General features: G+C 42.0%; 1 protein-coding gene across 1 annotated transcript in view; it reads right to left on the bottom strand.

The window, feature by feature from the left end:
- Positions 1 to 19570, bottom strand: part of PLEKHH2 (pleckstrin homology, MyTH4 and FERM domain containing H2) — an 89675-nt gene that overhangs the window by 25952 nt on the left and 44153 nt on the right. Inside the window, exons 4-13 of the mRNA XM_072140260.1 lie at positions 12781 to 12930; positions 12607 to 12690; positions 12139 to 12220; positions 10663 to 10833; positions 9621 to 10561; positions 8666 to 8738; positions 8204 to 8295; positions 7751 to 7892; positions 4570 to 4706; positions 1938 to 2048 (exon numbers count right to left, since the gene is read on the bottom strand). Of these exons, the coding sequence (XP_071996361.1) occupies positions 1938 to 2048; positions 4570 to 4706; positions 7751 to 7892; positions 8204 to 8295; positions 8666 to 8738; positions 9621 to 10561; positions 10663 to 10833; positions 12139 to 12220; positions 12607 to 12690; positions 12781 to 12930 (1983 nt within the window). The remainder of the gene's footprint in view (positions 1 to 1937; positions 2049 to 4569; positions 4707 to 7750; positions 7893 to 8203; positions 8296 to 8665; positions 8739 to 9620; positions 10562 to 10662; positions 10834 to 12138; positions 12221 to 12606; positions 12691 to 12780; positions 12931 to 19570) is intronic.

The raw sequence follows: 19570 nt of genomic DNA, 5'->3' as shown, positions 1-19570 counted from the left end.
CACCAGCCCCCAATGTGTGAGAGGTGGGGACTCACATTACACCAGCCCCCAATGTGTGAGAGGCGGGGACTCACATTACACCAGTCCCCGATGTGTGAGAGGTGGGGACTCTGATTACACCTGCCCCCGATGTGTGAGAGGTGGGGACTCTCATTACACCAGCCCCCAATGCGTGAGAGGCGGGGACTCACATTTCATCAGCCCCCAATGTGTGAGAAGTGAGGACTCACATTACACCAGCCCCTGATGTGTAAGAGGCGGGGACCTACATTACACCAGCCCCCGATGTGTGAGAGGCGGGGACTCACATTACACCAGCCCCCGATGTATGAGAGGTGGGAACTCTCATTACACCAGCCCCCGATGTGTGAGAGGCGGGGACTCACATTACACCAGCCCCCGATGTATGAGAGGTGGGAACTCTCATTACACCAGCCCCCAATGTGTGAGAGGTGGGGACTCACATTACACCAGCCCCCGATGTGTAAGAGGCGGGGACCTACATTACACCAGCCCCCGATGTGTGAGAGGTGGGGACTCTCATTACACCTGCCCCCGATGTGTGAGAGGTGGGGACTCTCATTACACCAGCCCCCAATGTGTGAGAGGTGGGGACTCACATTACACCAGCCCCCAATGTGTGAGAAGTGAGGACTCACATTACACAAGCCCCTGATGTGTGAGAGGTGGGAACTCGCATTACACCAGCCCCCAATGTGTGAGAGGTGGGGACTCTCATTACACCTGCCCCCGATGTGTGAGAGGTGGGGACTCTCATTACACCAGCCCCCAATGTGTGAGAGGTGGGGACTCACATTACACCAGCCCCCAATGTGTGAGAAGTGAGGACTCACATTACACAAGCCCCCGATGTGTGAGAGGTGGGAACTCGCATTACACCAGCCCCCAATGTGTGAGAGGTGGGGACTCACATTACACCAGCCCCCGATGTGTGAGAGGTGGGGACTCACATTACACCAGCCCCCGATGTGTGAGAGGTGGGGACTCACATTACACCAGCCCCTGATGTGTGAGAGGCTGAGACTCACATAACACCAGCCCCCGATGTGTGAGAGGCTGAGACTCACATTACACCAGCCCCCGATGTGTGAGAGGTGGGGAGTCTCATTACACCAGCCCCCAATGTGTGAGAAGTGAGGACTCACATTACACCAGCCCCCGATGTGTGAGAGGTGGGAACTCGCATTACACCAGCCCCCGATGTGTGAGAGGCGGGAACTCACATTACACCAGCCCCCGATGTGTGAGAGGTGGGGACTCACATTACACCAGCCCCCAATGTGTGAGAGGTGGGGACTCACATTACACCAGCCCCCAATGTGTGAGAAGTGAGGACTCACATTACACCAGCCCCCAATGTGTGAGAAGTGAGGACTCACATTACACCAGCCCCCATGAGTTCCCATTTAAGATTTTAAAGTTGCCTCTTAACCCACCCCCATTAAACAGATTTTTGATGCGCATAATTTTAGCTTTTTCAATCCTAATCTCTTTTTTTACACCCTGTTTACATACAAATTCAATTTAAGAACAAACATATAGAACCTATCCCGTACATAACCTGGGGACTGTCTGTAAATATATGGGGCGTGCATCAGACTTTACAGTTTAAATACGGCGCATGGTCCGAATGAGTGGGGGAGCGCCCCCTAATTTGTGTTGCATGGATGCCAGGGCTTCTGCACCACAAAAGGGTTGCCCGCGACACAATAGCGACACATCTTAAATACCTGTGCAAGCAGTTTACACCTAAAAGAACGAGCCAAGTCTGCCAGAAAACAGGCACAAAGCCCTTAATAAATGGGCACTATTGATTTTTTTATGGTGGTTAATGCTAAAAAAAGAAAAACAAAGGAAAATATAAAAAACCTACTCCCTTAATCAAAAGAATGTCATAAGGTCTAATAGTCACTTACTGGAGATTTATAGTACAGGAGTTCTCCGCCTTTAAGTACAAACCATCTTCTCTTCCATGTTTTTAATTTTCCTCCCATTTTTAGCAAGTATCCAGATTTCTCCAACAGCTCCTACAATTTAGACATCGTTAAATTACGGTAACTTTAGATTAATACTGTAAAAATATTTAAGAGTTGCCTCACAAATAACGATCGATGGGGATTCAACCACTGGACCCCCAACAATCACATGAACATGAGTTAAATTTGTGGGACATTCCTTGTAAATGAATCTTCAACTTTCAAAAACAACCATAAATAACAAATCGGTTCCAATTTTTCCAACATTTTCCAACAACTCCCTTCAGGCATGAATTAAGAAGGCACCAAACGTGTAAAGCCATCTGGAGACCCCAATCAGGAGGCAATTGGAGTCTATATGACTCTTTGCTTAAAGGGGTTGGTCATTATTCTATAAATCTCTCCCATTAGACATGTCTCTGCATGTACATGTACCGGTGTCTTTGCCTCCATTGAGAACTTCAGCCTTTCACTGTTCTCACTATGCTGCCCTCTGCATATATACATAGCTTCCTGTTCTGAATCATTAAGTGCATCCTAATGGCGTCACCTATTGTGCCTCTTTCTCTCACAGTCCATCTCACCGACAGACACAGGCAAACGGAAGGGGGAGGGAGCAGGATAAGTTATAACTCTCCTACTGCAGTTCCTCCTATTCATCAGAGCTCAGATATGTAAACAAAGATCCATGGAGAGTTTGCAGACAGCACTTAAGTAATAAGCAGTAATGCTAAAACACTTGATGAACATTCAGGGATTATAAATAAGCCAGTAAAGGCACATGGGCAGCATATGTTAAAGAGTGGCCAACCTCTTTTAAAGTTGGCATCCTAGAGCAGATATGGGGGACCTTGGACACCCTGTTGGCAAATTGCGGGGGTCCTGTTAGTCAAACCTCCCACAATAAGAAGCTTATTTCCCATTCTATAGATAGGTAACACATGTCAGTTATGAATAGTCCCTTGAAGGAGTTAAATTTCCCCTCTTGAACCAGTCCTTTTATTTTAAAAGTGGCAAAGTTTGCACCAAAAATTTGTGGAATTCCCAAATGAGAAACTGCAGCATATGGATGAGCTGTGTATAATATGTGACCCCCCTCCTTATATCTCCATAAACCTCCTGATCAGCTGTGTACTAGAAACCTACTGGGGTTTGCATCCATTTGATGCCAGGTTTTCCATATTTTCTTATAAGGCACAACATATGCCGGAACAGAAACTTTCCCTGTCTCCATTTAACCCTTAGTACTTGAAATCCCATACAGTGATAATGCGTAGCCCTGCACACCACAGAGGGCAGCATGTAGCCGAGTATAAAAGGAGACAAGATAATCTGATAACAGCAAACAGATGATCCGCAGGCCATTCAAGTTCAATAATTCTCCTGGGGAACTTGTAGTGTGATATCATTGTGAATATTCTGATATAGATGTATAAAATCTTCAGATGTGCAGGTGATGCGACCTCCCAAAAAAACTATATTTTAGAGGACTAGAGGGAGAAATATATCAACTTCCAGAACTATCAAACAGCAAATCAGATTCAATTCAATTCTAGAAAATTGGATCAAGGAATCGATTTGCTCATCTCTACTACATGGTATTGTCATTAGGCCACCCTTCTGTATAACAGTAAACCATATGGAAGACAAAGGTGGCCACTTCCAGCATATGGGTGATCTTCATGGAAGTCTCAAATGTTCTATTGTCAACCATCTCCAGTAGTGTCGGACTGGGGTTATGCTGGGGGCCCCCTCTACAACAATTTCTAGAAAGCAGATTCAGCAGATAGCTTCCGAATTGGGTTGTCTTTTGTTGTACCTCTGGGGTCCAGTACTGGGTGAGCCTGGGCCCACCAGAGGATCTGGTACTCCACTCTTGTGGTCCATTCCGACACTGCTCTCCAGCCAATCTATGGCAATGGGGGTCTTCACTAGTGAACAATTACTACCATATAAAGCAGCAGCACCATACAAAATACACGGTGCACCATCCTTGTTACGCTGCAGTAAAGATACGACTCCAAGCAGCAAAAAAAAAGTTGCAACTTGGAACTTACACTCTAATGGGGCCACTCTAAATCTAATATCTCATGTAATCACCGGTGCATCCCTGATTGAGTTCATGTTCCTTTAAAATTTGTCCACCCATTCAAAAGTTAGAGGTCTATATCATAGCCAAGGGAGTGGGAACATTTGGGCACATCTTTGGGTGTCTCTCTGCATTTAGTACAAAAAAAAAGGTAAAACGCCCCCTTGGCTAAGTATGATTATTCCCATAGAAAATTCTGGAGGACAGATCATTTGACTGGGTGGATGGAATTTGGAAAAATCAAGCAAATTGATCATGTGAGATACTGTATGTCATTGAGTGTTTTGTACTGTAATTGTTGACATCTCCTCTTTAAACCATACTCAAAAAATATGAAAGCAATGGAATTTCCACATGGACCAATGCAATAATATTGTCTGTATTATCCCAAAATGACTCCAGAGATGTTAATACTTCCATACATCTGGTGGAAAATATGCTGATTGGAAGCAGCGGATGGATATTCCGGCCCATGTGGCTTACATTTTTGCCATTGTCACTCGATGAAGAACAGGTTTTTGGAAGCTTCTGTTCCGGTTCCGAGAATTCGCTGTCGATGGAATAAGCATCAGGAGGGATGGCATAGTCACTGTCTGATGTCATGGAGGAAAAGGAGATGCCTGCGGAGAAGATGTGCATATGATTGATTCATATGGAAAAACTATTTCATATTATAATGAGAGAAAACAGAACAGGGGATTAGCAACAGATCTTTGGAGGTCTGTCCAACGGGACCCCAGTGATCGAGAGAGCAGGAGACGTAAGTATCCTGACCTGCCCCATGTTAGCAGATGCTTATGCTCAACCTGCTTCCATTTGATCCAATGGAAATGAAACTCCATATTGGGGAACTATTTTTGTGTAATGAAAAGATCCCCTACAGGAACAGACACAATTTTTTGCATGTTAATTTTTTAGATGTCCCACTGCCACCATATTGTCCGACTATCTACACAGCACAAATGAGGCCCCCAAAAACTGATTATGCAGTCTTTATTTAAGATTAAGATAAATTATATTCATTGAGTGAGGTAAGTAACGCTTCTATATTTTTACCTTTTCTAAAGGGAACCCGTCCTCAGGATTTCACCATGAATCCTAATGGCAGGCTCCCACAGAAGTCTTCATACTGTGCCTCATGCTTTTTTGTATAAAATCCATAGCTAAGATCTAGCTAAAATCAAAAAAATTGCTGTCCCATTGCCTGGAGACTTGCCAAGTCAAAAGGGGCGTGTTTTTTTTTCAGGGCCCTCAATCCCACCACCGTGAGGAAAAAGGGACTTTAGGGAGATGCTGGCTGTGTGTGACTCATTGAAGATAATTCCTCAGGGGGGAATGAAAGACTTGAGAGAGATGTATGTAACTCACTGAAGAGAAATCCTGAGGGAGGGGGTAATGAGAGAGTGGAGAGAGACATTGGCTGTGTGTGACATAAGTAAGAGAATTCCTGACGGAGGGGTTATAAAGGAGCTGATACAGACGTTGGATGTGTGTGACTTACTGAAGATAATTCCTCAGTAAGGGAATGAAGAGCTTGAGAGAGATGATTGCTGTATGGAACTCATAGAAAAGAAATTTGAAAGGGGGAAGTTGAAAGAGATGTTGGCTGTGTGTGACTAACTTCAGAGAATTCCTGAGGGAGGGGTAATGATAGTGCCGAAGAGAAAACATGGTCCTTGTAACCCGGTAAGTCTTCTGTCAAGGTACCAGCAACCTTTTTAAAGGTGAATTTAGTTAGATCTGAGCTGCAAATTTTTTGTACAATGACACAGTATGAAGACTTCTCTGGGAACCTGTTATTAAGTTTAATGGTGAAAACCTAAACATAAGCAGTTTTTTTGTTCAATTTTTCTACAAAACCCTATGCTACTGTACAACCCCCGATTATAGCTCTTTAATTAAACATCTGCCCCATATATTTAAGCTGGAAATCTAGAGGCAACCTATCCAGAGGTATGGTGCTGTTTCTGGAAGAAGGCAGCCATAATTTCCTAATCCTATATGTCTCCTTTATACAATAAGGTCAATATTGGAGAATACATACCGAAATGATAGGAAACTGCTAAATTGTTTAATGAGCACATTATGTGATTGAAAATATATCAAATATTTTTGTTGCTCTATCAGTAAAATTTTTCCAGCTGTTGTCCATTGACGTTACAAAAACCAGAAATAAAACATCTGTTCCAAATATTGAGTCAGAACAAATAAGGACTCGATTCCAAGTTTTTGCTCATTATTAGAGCCACGTGGAGTATTGATACAGCGGACCGCTAACAAGTCTCCATGTGTGATATGTTATACTGTTATGTAACCCAACTACCGTGTGGCCCGGTTGAGTTGCAGAGGACCCCTGCATCAAGCAAAAACAGTGACAAATGAAAAATAGGGCCAAAGTTTTTAGGATATTATTTATTAATTTATGATGAAGGGTTTTACATAACTAATATAATTAACTATATATTTAACTATATATCGGTAAAGTTATGGAATCTATAGACCATGAAAGAATCAATTGGCCCCAGTCAGACAGGTCCATCCGAAGCAGGGTCGGCTCCATGTTTCAGTAGGCCCCTGGGCGACAGAGCCTCAGTGGGCCCCTCTGTAATGAACTCACATGGCGGCATTAAAAATGGTGAAACTAAAACTGTCTCCTGTTTTCTAAAATAATCTTACCAAACAGACCCCTCATGGTTATTTTATATAAAGCCCCCCTCTCTCCCTATGGATTCATTATATACAGCCCCCCTGACCCCCATGGATTTTTTATGTGGGACACTCCAGCAGCTGTGGGCCCCAGCACTTGCCAAGGTACGCCCAGTGCTGGTGCCGACCCTGATCAGAAGTCATCTAATGCCGACTGGACCAGATTCCTCGCCACTAAGGTCTGTAACTTGAATAGATGAATTCTCCACAGAAATACATTTGCATACTTTCATTTCTCAAGGTTCAGAATATTAGATTAAATTCCAAATACAGACGGTCCCCTACTTAAGTACACTCGACTTACATACGACCCCTAGTTACAAACGGACCACTGGATATTGGTAATTTATTGTACTTTAGTCCTAGGCTACAATAATCAGCTGTAACAGTTATCACAGGTGTCTGTAATGAAGCTTTATTATTAATCCTGGTTCTTATGACAACCCAACATTTTTAAAATCCAATTGTCACAGAGATCAAAAAAGTTCTGGCTGGGATTACAGTGATAAAATATACAGCTCTGACTTACATACAAATTCAACTTAAGAACAAACCTACAGAACCTATCTTGTATGTAACCCGGGGACTGCCTGTAAAGGATTTGTGCTTAGTACAAACAGAATTTTCTATACAATTTTCCTATTGATGGACTGTGGGGTTGGAAGTCTAAGAGAGAAAATAAAATATATCCCTAAGCTTTGTAGAGGTGGCCATTAATCCGTGACACCCGTTGGGTTTTTGAGGCCAAAAGGTTAAGTAAGGTTTGCAATAGACTGCAAGGGGCACAATTGATTTCCAGCAGTTTCTACAATGGAGCTACCAAGTTGAGTGTCCAACTCCAATGATGGGGTCGAAAGTCTTACAATGGTGCCATCTTTCATAAAAATAATAAGATTTTAATGTTATTATTTGTTACAAACTTTAATATTCCTATGAACCTTATTGACCAAGTACTTGCCTCTTTTCAAAGCCCGAGGACTTCCGGCTTCACTTTGATTGCGACAGTCTGACTCAGATGTTCTAGAACTCGACCTTGAGCTCAACTCCTCCTCAGATCCGGATGAGTCTTCCAAGGGACTAGTGCTTATCTGCGTGGCCTTCTAAATGTTAAAATACAGTAAATTAAAGTCTCATGAAATTATTATAAATAAAACCCATGTTATTCATTTTTTTGTGATATACTGCACATTGACAATCAAGGTTTTAACAGTGAGGCCAACGCTACAGACTCCAACAAAGTGGTTGCAATGTATTTGAATTAACATCCCAGTGATCCCAGTAAACAGAGCAGAACTTTATTCAGTGGGGGTTCCATAAGGTCACCAATGATACATCTTGGAAACATTTATCTACAAAAACTTTTTTAAAAACTCCAGACTTTATTAAAAGTAAAATTGATCTAATTTCTTACCCCTTTCAATGTAGTATAGACGGGTGTGCTCAGATTTTTGTATATGAGAGATGTGTAGACCCCAGATGTGGGGCATGATGCCGTTGAGATACCTAAAGACAAAAAGTAAAATCAAAGATATCCCTTGATGAAAAAGACATTACTATATTTTCATGTCAATATATTTTAAATTTTTTTCCATAGAATTTTTTTTTAGATCTAAAAATCTGTTAGATCTTCAACAGATATACCCCAGAAGGTCATATGTGAAGTGCTTTAATATTAGCCAAGGGGGTGGTAACTTTTTTATATAGAGCACACAGAGCCACCATTAGAGCAAATTTAAGGTTACCACCCCTTTTGGCTGATATGAGCCAATCCCCATACAAACTGCCAGGGACCATATCCTTTTAATGGGTGGATGGAGTAAATCTCATGGACACACAAATGAGCTGGATGCCACGGTTTTTACTAGAAACTTACTCTTAATGTTAGGATCCACTGAAACTTCTGACATTCTCATACCCGATTTTGCAATGGCATATATCCGATTTTCCTGTTGGATAACATGACAGTTATTGATAGTAAATATTGGTGAAAACATGCACTTAAAGTTGGTCAGTAGGTATCTATGTGCTGGTAGTTGTACATTAAATGGGTTCAGTCCTAGAGACAAGAGTCTTTTGCATATGGTTGCTCTTTATTAGAACCTATAGGAGTTATGGAAATAAGTGTTTTTTCTTCTAGAACAGAAGATTGGAAGTCTAGCTCCATTCTCTGTGTAGTGGCCAGAGCCAGAAACGGCACCTACGTTCCCATTGAATAGAAGCTCAGATGAATTTCCCAGTGAATGGAGATTTATTTACAGAGGACTTGGACTGTGGACCGCGAAGAACTGATCGGCAGATTTTTAAGAGAGAAGGACCCTCATCAATCTGATATCCCATGGATAGGTCATCAATTTCTTAATTGTGATAAGACACAAAAGACACTGGGGGTCATTTACTAAGGGCCCGATTCGCATTTTCCCGATGTGTTACCCGAATATTTCTGATTTGCGCCGATTTTTCCCGAATTGCCCCGGGATTTTGGCGCACGCGATCGGATTGTGGCGCATCGGTGCTGACATGCATGCGACGGAAATCGAGGGGCATGGCCAAACGAAAACCTGACGGATTCGGAAAAACCGCCGCATTTAAAAAAAAAAAAAAGTGTCACGGGACTCGCACTTACCTTTACTAGGAATAGGCAGATGTACTTCAGTGCATTCCGGCGGGCCTCGGGGAACTTCAACCCGAATCCACCGCAGAGAACGCGCAGCTGGATCGCGAATGGACCGGGTAAGTAAATCTGCCCCACTGTATACATAGTATAGGACACAAATTGACATTACTACCAGAAAAATGTTAACTTACTCAGAAGAGAAAAAAATAATTACCCAAGAAGGAAATCGATGTAAGGGAGGAGTAGGGGGTTTTGAGCATGTGATCTTCTCTGGAGAACATAAATTATTCTGATTTGTAGTATGGTTCTGTGGAGCATCATATGAAAATAAGCCTTCAACATATCCTGTATCCATCTTTTGCAAGATGTTAGCAGCTTGCTCATCCACCAAGTCAATGTCAGTCTCCTGTGGTCGGTATGGCTTAACCATGCTTATCGCATTCCTGTCCTTACCAAACATTCTGTCTGAACTCATCTGAGGTTGACTTAGGTGCTTCTTGGCCATAGATGCATTTAGATTTAATATATTAGGAGTTCGTTGTTTGGGTGATGGTAGATTGGTTGCCAAATCTTTGGGTGTAGAAGATTGAGGTCCAGACATTGTAGAGTTAGAGATCTTAGACGACGTGGTTGGGGTAGATGCTTGGTTTGGGGTGGTGGCATCACTGGAGGAGAAAGAGTAGTTGGAATCATGAAGCTGAGATTTGGAGCTGAGGTCATCAGAAGGACTGTTCTGTTTTGACCTTTGACTTGCGAATGTGAAATATTTTTTGCCTCCAAAATTTTGACTTTTTTGAAGTCCTTTGTGCAACGAATAGAGTTGAACTGGGTCACTGATAGGTGACCCCAGATTATCATCCTCACAGGTAGAGTTGCTTTCTTCTGAAGCTGTTAGATATGTGTCACTCCCTCGTCTTCTGCTTGGGTTTCCTTCTTCTGAGGTTTGGCTGGACAGTCTAGATGCACATCTGCTATCATGAGATTTCTTTATGTCTTCTTCAGAGCTCCAGTCACTTACAGTAATACTGGGGATATGTGATCCCTCCCTTCCCTTTCCAGGTCTTTCCATGGAAGCAATATTTTGTGCCAATGATGTTTGGGCTGACATGATTTCTTGCCACTGGGGACTTGTGGGTGACTTCTCTTTACTGTTATCTATTGATAGAGTTCAAATATAGTGATATTATCTGCATGTGAACATGATACAGGATTGAACATTCTTTACAAAGGAACAATTTAGGCAATTTAGGCCTTACCCTCATTGTGGCCATTAGCATCATTGGGTAACTTGCCATTCTCCTCTCTTTTTGAGTCCTGCTGTGGACTTTTTGCTCGGTTTTGAAAGCACCCAAAAGTGAGGCCGCTCAAACGTTGACCCTCGCCTTGCTTTGGTGTGGAGCACACTGGAGACTTCTTACTTTTTGTATCTATAGATAACATAAAATATATTGACATTTCAGAAAGCATTAATCAGGAATACTAACTATATTCTGCTATTTATGTAAGCAAAAAAAAGCACAGACACATTTTTATAGACTGAAAAACTAAAAAGAGATAATAAAGATATACCGTCTGTGTAACACCTGTTTGAATTTGAGACACTAACATCCATACATTTTGGACTTTGAATAAAATTTTACTATTTTTACAAATTGCTGTCGACTTCTATCAGTATATCAAAATGGATGGAAGAGTCAACATATCATTTTATAGCTATAAAGTTGGGTTCACACAATTTTGGTCAAGCTCCCGATGAGTACGCTAGGTGTACCCATTCACATATACTGGCAGACGGAGGCATAGTTGTTGCCTCCGTCTGACCAGTGTATGACGCATCCGCTGAAATAGACAGGACGGAAAGACGTAGCAAACTACGTCTTTCCATCATGCTACATCCTGCTGAGTGACGTATACATTCAGCCGAGGCAGTAGAAGGTTTTGGGAGCAGATGCAACCTCGATGAGCAAATTGGTCGGGAAACACCACGTACATCAGCAGCAGCCAATCAAATGCTGCTGCAGTTGTTCACTCCTACCCCAAACATTCAGGGGGTTGAAGGAGTCACCACCAGATAACGTATCCTACTGTATAAACATATGATGCAAGGGCACATCTGGAATCCACCCAACGTGTCCTTACAAGGTATAGCAAAACAAAATGTGAACTCAGCCTCACGTGACAAATAGAAGCTTATATAGGCCGTAAACAAATAATTCTATACATTTTTGTTGAAAATCCAACCAAATCAGTGGTGGAACATGGTCCAAATTTACCATAATCACCAGATACAAACTGAATTCTCAATGGTTTATACTTAATGTCCATGGCTATCTTCTTATGGCAAACAACCTCCAAACTATACGGGTCAATAAGGGGCACCCACAGACTTGTACCTTTGTATGCTTCCAGTTTAATATGTATACATTTTTCTGACAGATTTTATTGGCCAACTCTATTGGATGCGCCATGATTTCAGGGAACGATACACCTCACGAGTTCCTATGACTGCTTCCAATAAAGCTCCTATAAAGTTCCTATAAAGCATGAAGCTTTATTGTATTTCCTCATATACTTTTGACATTTGGGATCATAAACTATGAGACCGAGAACAAATCGACAATATAGTCATGTCAACCTACAAGTCCATTAGTATCCGTATTGAGGCAAGGAAAGATCTGAATTTATCTATTTAGAAATTGAGGTGATAGCGATGGAAATAAGATGGTTGTTACCCTGTGATTTGGAACGCAGGGAAATGATCTCTTCACCATAACTTTTGTTGATGAGTCTGAGATTTTGGTTCTCAATTTCCAGCTGAAATAGAGATGGAGCAGTTGTTAAAATTTATCCAGAAGCCAAGCATAGAAGACACAAGAATATAACTCAATCACTTGAGACAATAGTACTTGATAGATAAGGGAGATACTTGCTGGAAGCCTATGACATTGATGGCTGGTCCAACCTAGAGCCGAGGGAGTCTACCAAAGCAATGTATGGCCATTTCACAGAAGATAAGAGGAGGAAGTGGTCCAGAAAGTATGGCAACAAAAATTTTAAATATGCGTTATGTATTTATTAGGAAATTTGCATTAGCAAGATGGTGGCTTTAGGATGAGCCTTTTGTACTTTATTAGTGGGGTCATCTTCAATGGGTAGAGATGATGAGTATCACCACCCTGTAATATAATTCTGACACGCACCTCTCTCAGCTTTCCCGTCACCCAATCTTTAATTTTTGCAGCTTTGTCTTCTATAATTTTTGCTTCTTGTATCCGTATTTGTTTCTACAGAGACACAGAGAGAGAGAGGAAAATTAGATTTCAAGGATTTATGGAGAAATATCATAACTTGATAATACTGAGGGTGTCGCTCACTTGTTCTTCTAGCTCTTGCTCCAAGCACTGAATAATTTCATCTTTCTCTTGTACTAAGACTTCTAGTTCTTGACTCTTTTTGTACCATCTCATCTCAGATTCGCTGGGGTGCACGTCAGTAGCCTTCAGCTTTTCTTCCATAATCTGAACCTACACAAAAGATAAAATCGTAAATCAATCACTTTTGAGTAAATGTGACATGAATACATATTAATATGGGAATACACATTTATTCTGAAATATCTGCTGTGTCTGTCTTGGTGGCACAAGACAAAGTGTAACCCAGTAATGTTTCATTTTACGTGTACCCATAAAGGTCTATGGAGATGGTGAGGTGGGTCAAATCAGGAGCTGCTGGAGACAATAGCAAGTTTTTTGTTCTACTCCATTAATTTTATTCAAACCAATACTGTTCAGTACATCTCTGCAGTGCTGGACTGGCCCACCAGGGAATCAGAGGATCCTCCGGTGGGCCCAGGCTCTATTCCAATATGGCACCCCAGAGGAAGAGGAAATGAGCACCCAATTAGGTGGCTACTATTTCCTTGTAGTTGATGAAAGTTGGCCCCAATCACAATGTCCTCCCTGCTGCTTCCAATGGCGACAACAGAGGAACAGTGCTAATATTTCTCATTATACAAATCTTAACCTGGCTCCAAAGTAAGAAAGAAAAATTGTATTAGAGCTCCATAAATTACTGCATAGATAATATATGTTCTTTAGGTTAGTAAGGCACTGATCAAACAGCATATGACTTCCAGATCAGACTACACAGGGTTTGTTTGTAGTCTGTAACCATAGCAGCACATAAGTGTGTCTAGAAACTGCAGACCAAAAAAGTTAGACCTAATTTGCCACATTTATACTTTACATATTGAAGGTTAACTACATTGTACCTTGTTCCACAATGCGTCCTCTGTAACTGCAATGATTGATGAGAATTACGTATTTAAGTCACTATTAACTCCTATAATAATGACAAGTTTACATTGTGGGTTTCATGTCCTACACTGAAGTCGCCAAGATTTATTAGTGAACCGAAGGCTGACAGTAAAATTCCAGTCTTCCTCTGGAAATCTGCCAGCGTGTCGATAAATACCCCTGAATGCCTTATATTTATTTATCAGAATCTCATCGTAGTAAAACTAAATATATCCTTTTAAAGTCAAAGTAAGCGTCCACTGCGTGTGTTGTCTGTGTCCTGTAACATTCCTCAAACATGCACTTAATTGTTTATCAGTGGAGAGGAGAAGTTTACAGAACTCAGCGATCCCATAACTAATTGTCCGAGGAGCTGTCAGCAGTGGCATGAGAAAGGACAGATCCTGCTACTGTGTGTTTGCTCTGTAAAGCAAATAATTGAGATCTCCTCCATTATATCTTGTCGATGCTCAACAACAAACTTTTTAGGAGTCACCATGTGTAACCATCTTCTTTAAAAGGTTCTTCTCTGTGCAGTCTCTGGGGCACATTTACTAAGGGTCAGCATTCTGTGATTCTGTCGGGTTTCCTGAATATTACCTTTTTGCGACGAATTGGCCCGGGTTTTTGGCGCACGCGATCGGATTGTGGCGCATCGGTAAAAATCTGGGGGCGTGCCGTCGGACAACCCGACTGATTCGGACAAACCGCTGAATTTAAAAAACTAAATTGTGTCGCAAGATCAAGCACTTACATGCACCAGGAAGAAGAAGGTGAACTCCGGTGGACCTCAGTGTGGAAGCAACACATGCAGGATATTGGGCACACGACCTTAGTGAATCGCGACAGACCTGAATCCTCGTCGGACAACGCACAGCGGGGATCGCGACAGGACCGGGTAAGTAAATCTGCCCCAATGTCTATGAATTTGCAGTCCTCTCTGTGCTACTGGGTCGAGACCTAGTTGTTTTGAATCTCTCTTCTCTCCTCCCTCCTCCATAGACTTCTATGTAATCTGAAACCTCAGTAAGCGATTATCTGTATTGATATTCAGAATCCAGTAAAAATGTGTGCAAAGTTTGTTGACCATTTAGCATAATTGGTCTTTCAACAAAAAAAAAAATTGCTTCATACTGGGCTCAGTGATAACTTAAATTTAGTACTAAATTACTACCTCCTTAGATAGTTTGCATATCATCCAACCATACTCCATATGTTGGGACTGTCCTAGACATCTTCATGTGCTCTGTTGATTCCAGGCAGTAAGTGGTTTGCTCCGGAGTGTTCAGGTAAGTCACTAATGGGGTTTCTAAATTTGTTTTACAATCCTCCATCCATTGAAAGCGCATGTTTGGTTGAATAAAACATGGTTGTGTATAGTTGCTAAGAATGGAGGAAAAGCATTTTTGAAGACCCAACTTAAGGATAAGGGACCCTTTTTGAGCGCATGTGGATCCAAGCTGCAAATTGAGAGACCCCTCTTCCTCGAACCACCAACGTTGAACCAAAATATACTTTCGTGTTTTAGAATTGTGCTTTAATGAGTTGATAAAAATAACTAATAAGACTACCAGAATTCCAGCCATATCCTTCTTCTCTTCCTGTTTTCTAAAACTCAACATGGACAAAACGGAACTAATAATCTTTCCTCCAACTAAATCATCCCTCCCACAAGGCCGAGCAGTCACAATCCATGGCTCTTCACTCTTACCAGTCCTAAAAGCCCACTACCTTGGAGTTATCTTTGACTCTGCCTTACACTTCAAGCCTCACAGTCCCTTACTACAACCTGCCGCCCCTATCTATTCGACCCTTTCCCAATCCAGAGTCTAAAAAATTACTACTTCAATTTTTCTTTGTGGTCTCCCTGTTAACTCTCTAACACCCCTCCAATCTATCCTTAAAGGGGTAGGATAGAGCCTAACTTGCTGATTGGTGGGGGTCTAAGACCCCCACAGATCACGAGAACAAGTGGTCTGATGGGGTCCCAGGTACCTTTGTCGGATCCCTCGTCGCTCCCCGAGATTAATGGAGCAGAAGGCCGTCCTTACCCGCTCTGCTCCATTCATCTCTATGGAGCTGAGGGAGATCACCAAGCACCGTGCGGTACCTGGAACCCCATCGAACACCTCGTTCTTATGTTCTGTGGGGGTCTTATCACTGAGACCTCGACTGATCAGCAAGTTAGGCCCTGTCCTGTGGATAAGGCTTAACTTCTTTCAGGGAAAAAAACCCCTTTAACTCTGCTGCCTAGCTAATCCATGTCTCTCCTCGCTTCTCCTCTGCATCTCCTCTCTGCCAGTCTCTCAATTGGTTACCCATTGTACAACAAATTCAGTTTAACATACTAATAATGACTTACCAATCCGTCCACAACCTGTCCTCTCCATATTTTACTGAACTAATCATCCAATACCGTCACACACATAATCTGTGTTTCTCAAAGGACCTTCTGCTTCACTCTATTACCTTTTCACAACCGTATCCAGGGCTTCTCCTGTGCTTCTCCCATACTCTGGAACTCTCTACCAAAATGTGCAAGACAGTCCCCCACCTTCCAATCCCAAGAACCCACCTGTTCAGGATCACCTACAACACACAACAACTGCTCTGCTCCCTCACCTCATGTCTCCATCTCCCCTCCCATATAGATTGTGAATCCTCATGGGCAGGGTCCTCCTCCCACTTGGTCCAGATCTCTTCAGTTTTGTATTTGTACTTGTATTTGTTCTCATCTTAATGTAATGTATGTGAAACCATTACTGATTGTACAGCCCCATGGAATTAATGGTGCTCTATAAATTAATAATAATATTAGTACTTGTAGCTTTGGAGGGAAGCAAAATTTTTATTCCTAGTTCATTGGATCACTAACTCATTATTAGTTTATATAACTATAAATAAACTTCCTATATGATGTACAATATGTGTCTCCAAAGTTATACATTACAGCAAAACCCTGTATGAAGATTCCGCGAAACTGTTCTTGGCTTCTCCTCCAGTGCAGCTGTGCCAAAAAAAGGATCGCGTGCGCCAAAATCCTGGCGCAGACACTAGTTAAATACCTGTCAAAGCTGTGCAATCCCCGAAAAAAGGTGCACATTTTGACCAAAGTGCAATCAGCGACCCTTAGTAAAAAAGCCTGTATATGCTCAAGTGGGCTGAATCTATGGAAAACCCATGACCCAGCGGTGCCTTCTTATGGGAGACTTATTTCACCCCTCTTATAAGGGACCCAATCTTCTTTAATACTATATATTCCCCAAGAAACATTTTGACACATTCTCCGATTTCAGTCATGTGAAATAATCCACTGAATATTCAATGTAGAATACATTGTGATGTTAAATGCTTCCACCTGACTGCTTTACATGAAGTGTGAAGTCACCTGGCCACATGGAGGGAGCTCAGCGCCCGATGAGTAACAGGGGCCACCGAGTCCCATTACAATTAGTCATGGAAGCGAAGCATCTGCTATCCATGTGTACTTTATATACCAGGGTTAGGATGAGGTGAAGGAGCTTCTCCATTAATGTATAACGTGTATAAAAAAAATTAGATTCTGAGTGCTGGTTCATGCAGAATGTATCGCAATACACTGCAAAAAAATTATCTACACCCATTTAATGATGTATAGGTAATGAGTCTTTAATCTCATTACATGCAACAAGTTGCTCCGTGCATGAAGGAGGATGAATAGTTTTGCTAACTTTATTTTGTATTTCTTTTTGTACAACTTTAGAAACTGTAGAATAATCTGAACTATTTTTACACCATGCATGAAATGCATTGATCAAATAGAGACGCCGCCATCAGGTTTTCACCACTAAACTATAGCATGTTATAGTATGTTAAAACTCAACCGTTTGTTAATTTTTTTTGTATCATATGCAAATGAATTGAGATGAGTCACTTTTTGGTTGAGAAGAGCCACTTTTAAATGTTGGAGGAGAGCATCACTTCAGATGCCTCTATCTTGGGTTCTGTAGAAGCCAGAATTATGGTTCTGGTGTCACTGTAAAGAGGAGAATCTCATCTTTCAAAGTGCTGGTGCAAAGGGCTCGTAAAATTGCGCCTCATAATAGTGGACAGATACTGCATATAACACACATAGCCCACAACATAAAGTTATGTATATAGTACATACGTAATACAGCCACATAGAGTCCAAAGAATACTTGCATTAGTGCACTTTAGTGGACCCTCAGATAAATTACATGTAGTTACATAGTCAATTATATAATTAATGGCAGTATCAAATACGTTGCAGCAAAATCTGCTCCTCCCTTCTATGGATGCTCCTTGTTTTTATAGATACTTCCCCCTTCTGTAGATGTTCCTCCCTTTTATAGATGCTTCCCACTTCTACAGATGATTCTCCCTTCTATAGATGCTCATCCGTTCTATAGAAGCTCCCCCTTCTACAGCTGCTCCTCCCTTCTATAGATTCCCCCCCTCTATAAAGGCTCCTCCCTTCTATAGATGCTCCTCTCTTCTATAGCAGCTCCTCCCTTCTATAAATGCACTTCCCTTCTATAGAAGCTCCCCCCTTCCATAGATGCTTCCCCCTTCTACAGATGCTCTCGCCATCTATAGATTCTCCCCCCTTCTATAAATTTTCCTCCCTTCTATAGATGCTTCCCCCTTCTATAGAGGCTCCTTCCTTCTGTAGATGCTCCTCCCTTATATAGATGCTCCTCTATTCTATAGCAGCTCCTCCCTTTTATAGATGCTCCCCCTTCAATAGATGCTTCCGCCATCTATTGATGCTCCTCCCTTTTACAGATGCTCCTCTCTTCTATACATGTTCCTCCCTCCTATGATATCCCCCTTTACAATATGTCTTATCTATTTTTAGCCCTGTGTGACTCAACCTTAACATAACTTTTCATACAATTCAATATTTTAAAGGCAAAAGTCACATATAGCAGGCTTCTCAATTCCAGTGTCTTCCCTGTGGGATGCATATGTAGCCTATTAAGCCGTAATTGCAATGCCCTACATGCAAACTAAAACATTTACCAACTTATGCTGCACATAGAAAGATAAACATTGGGAGACGGAGAGTTATTAGCATGGTCGTTAGCCGAGGTCTAATTACTATATTTCACTTCTTATGACCGCTTTGCCCTAAACGTTTAAATACTCGCTACCACAATATAACCAGAGGAAATACTGACATCTGCACTGAATAATGACGATGGTTTGGGAACTTGGAGCACATAAAGCCACTGTTTGACCCTGTTTTGCACCTCTTTCCTTGTTATGGGAAAAAGGCGTCTATGGGGGTCATTTACTAAGCGCGTTTTGCCGACATGTTACCCGAATATTTCCGATTTGCGCCGATTCTCCCTGAATTGCCCCGGAATTTTGGCGCACGCGATCGGATTGTGGCGCATCGGCGCTGGCATGCACGCAACGGATATCGGGGGGCGTGGCCGAACGTAAACCCGACGGATTCGGAAAAACCGCCGCATTTAAAAAAAAAAATGTGTCGCGGAGCTTGCACGTACCTTCACTAGGAATAGGCCGGTGAACTTGAGTGCGTTCCGATGCTCTTCAGTGCAGCAGCGCCACCTGGTGGACGTCGGAGGAACTACCTTAATGAATCCCGGCCGGACCTGAATGCACCGCAGAGAACGCGCCACTGGATCGCGAATGGACCGGGTAAGTAAATCTGCCCCTATATATCAGCATGAGGTCATCTACAGATTTCGTACTAAGACTTCTCAAATTGTGGTCGATTTCGAATTTTTTGTTGTGATGTGTACATAAACGTAAAAACTCACTTTGACATTCTGATATAAACTTAAAAAACACTTTAACATTCCAATATTTTGATAAAAATGTGGGAAAGAATACTGGGTGA

Source organism: Engystomops pustulosus, chromosome 3 (genome assembly GCF_040894005.1).
Source record: "Engystomops pustulosus chromosome 3, aEngPut4.maternal, whole genome shotgun sequence".
Classification (NCBI taxonomy): Eukaryota; Metazoa; Chordata; class Amphibia; order Anura; family Leptodactylidae; genus Engystomops; species Engystomops pustulosus.
This window is presented reverse-complemented; position numbering and strand designations above follow the sequence as displayed.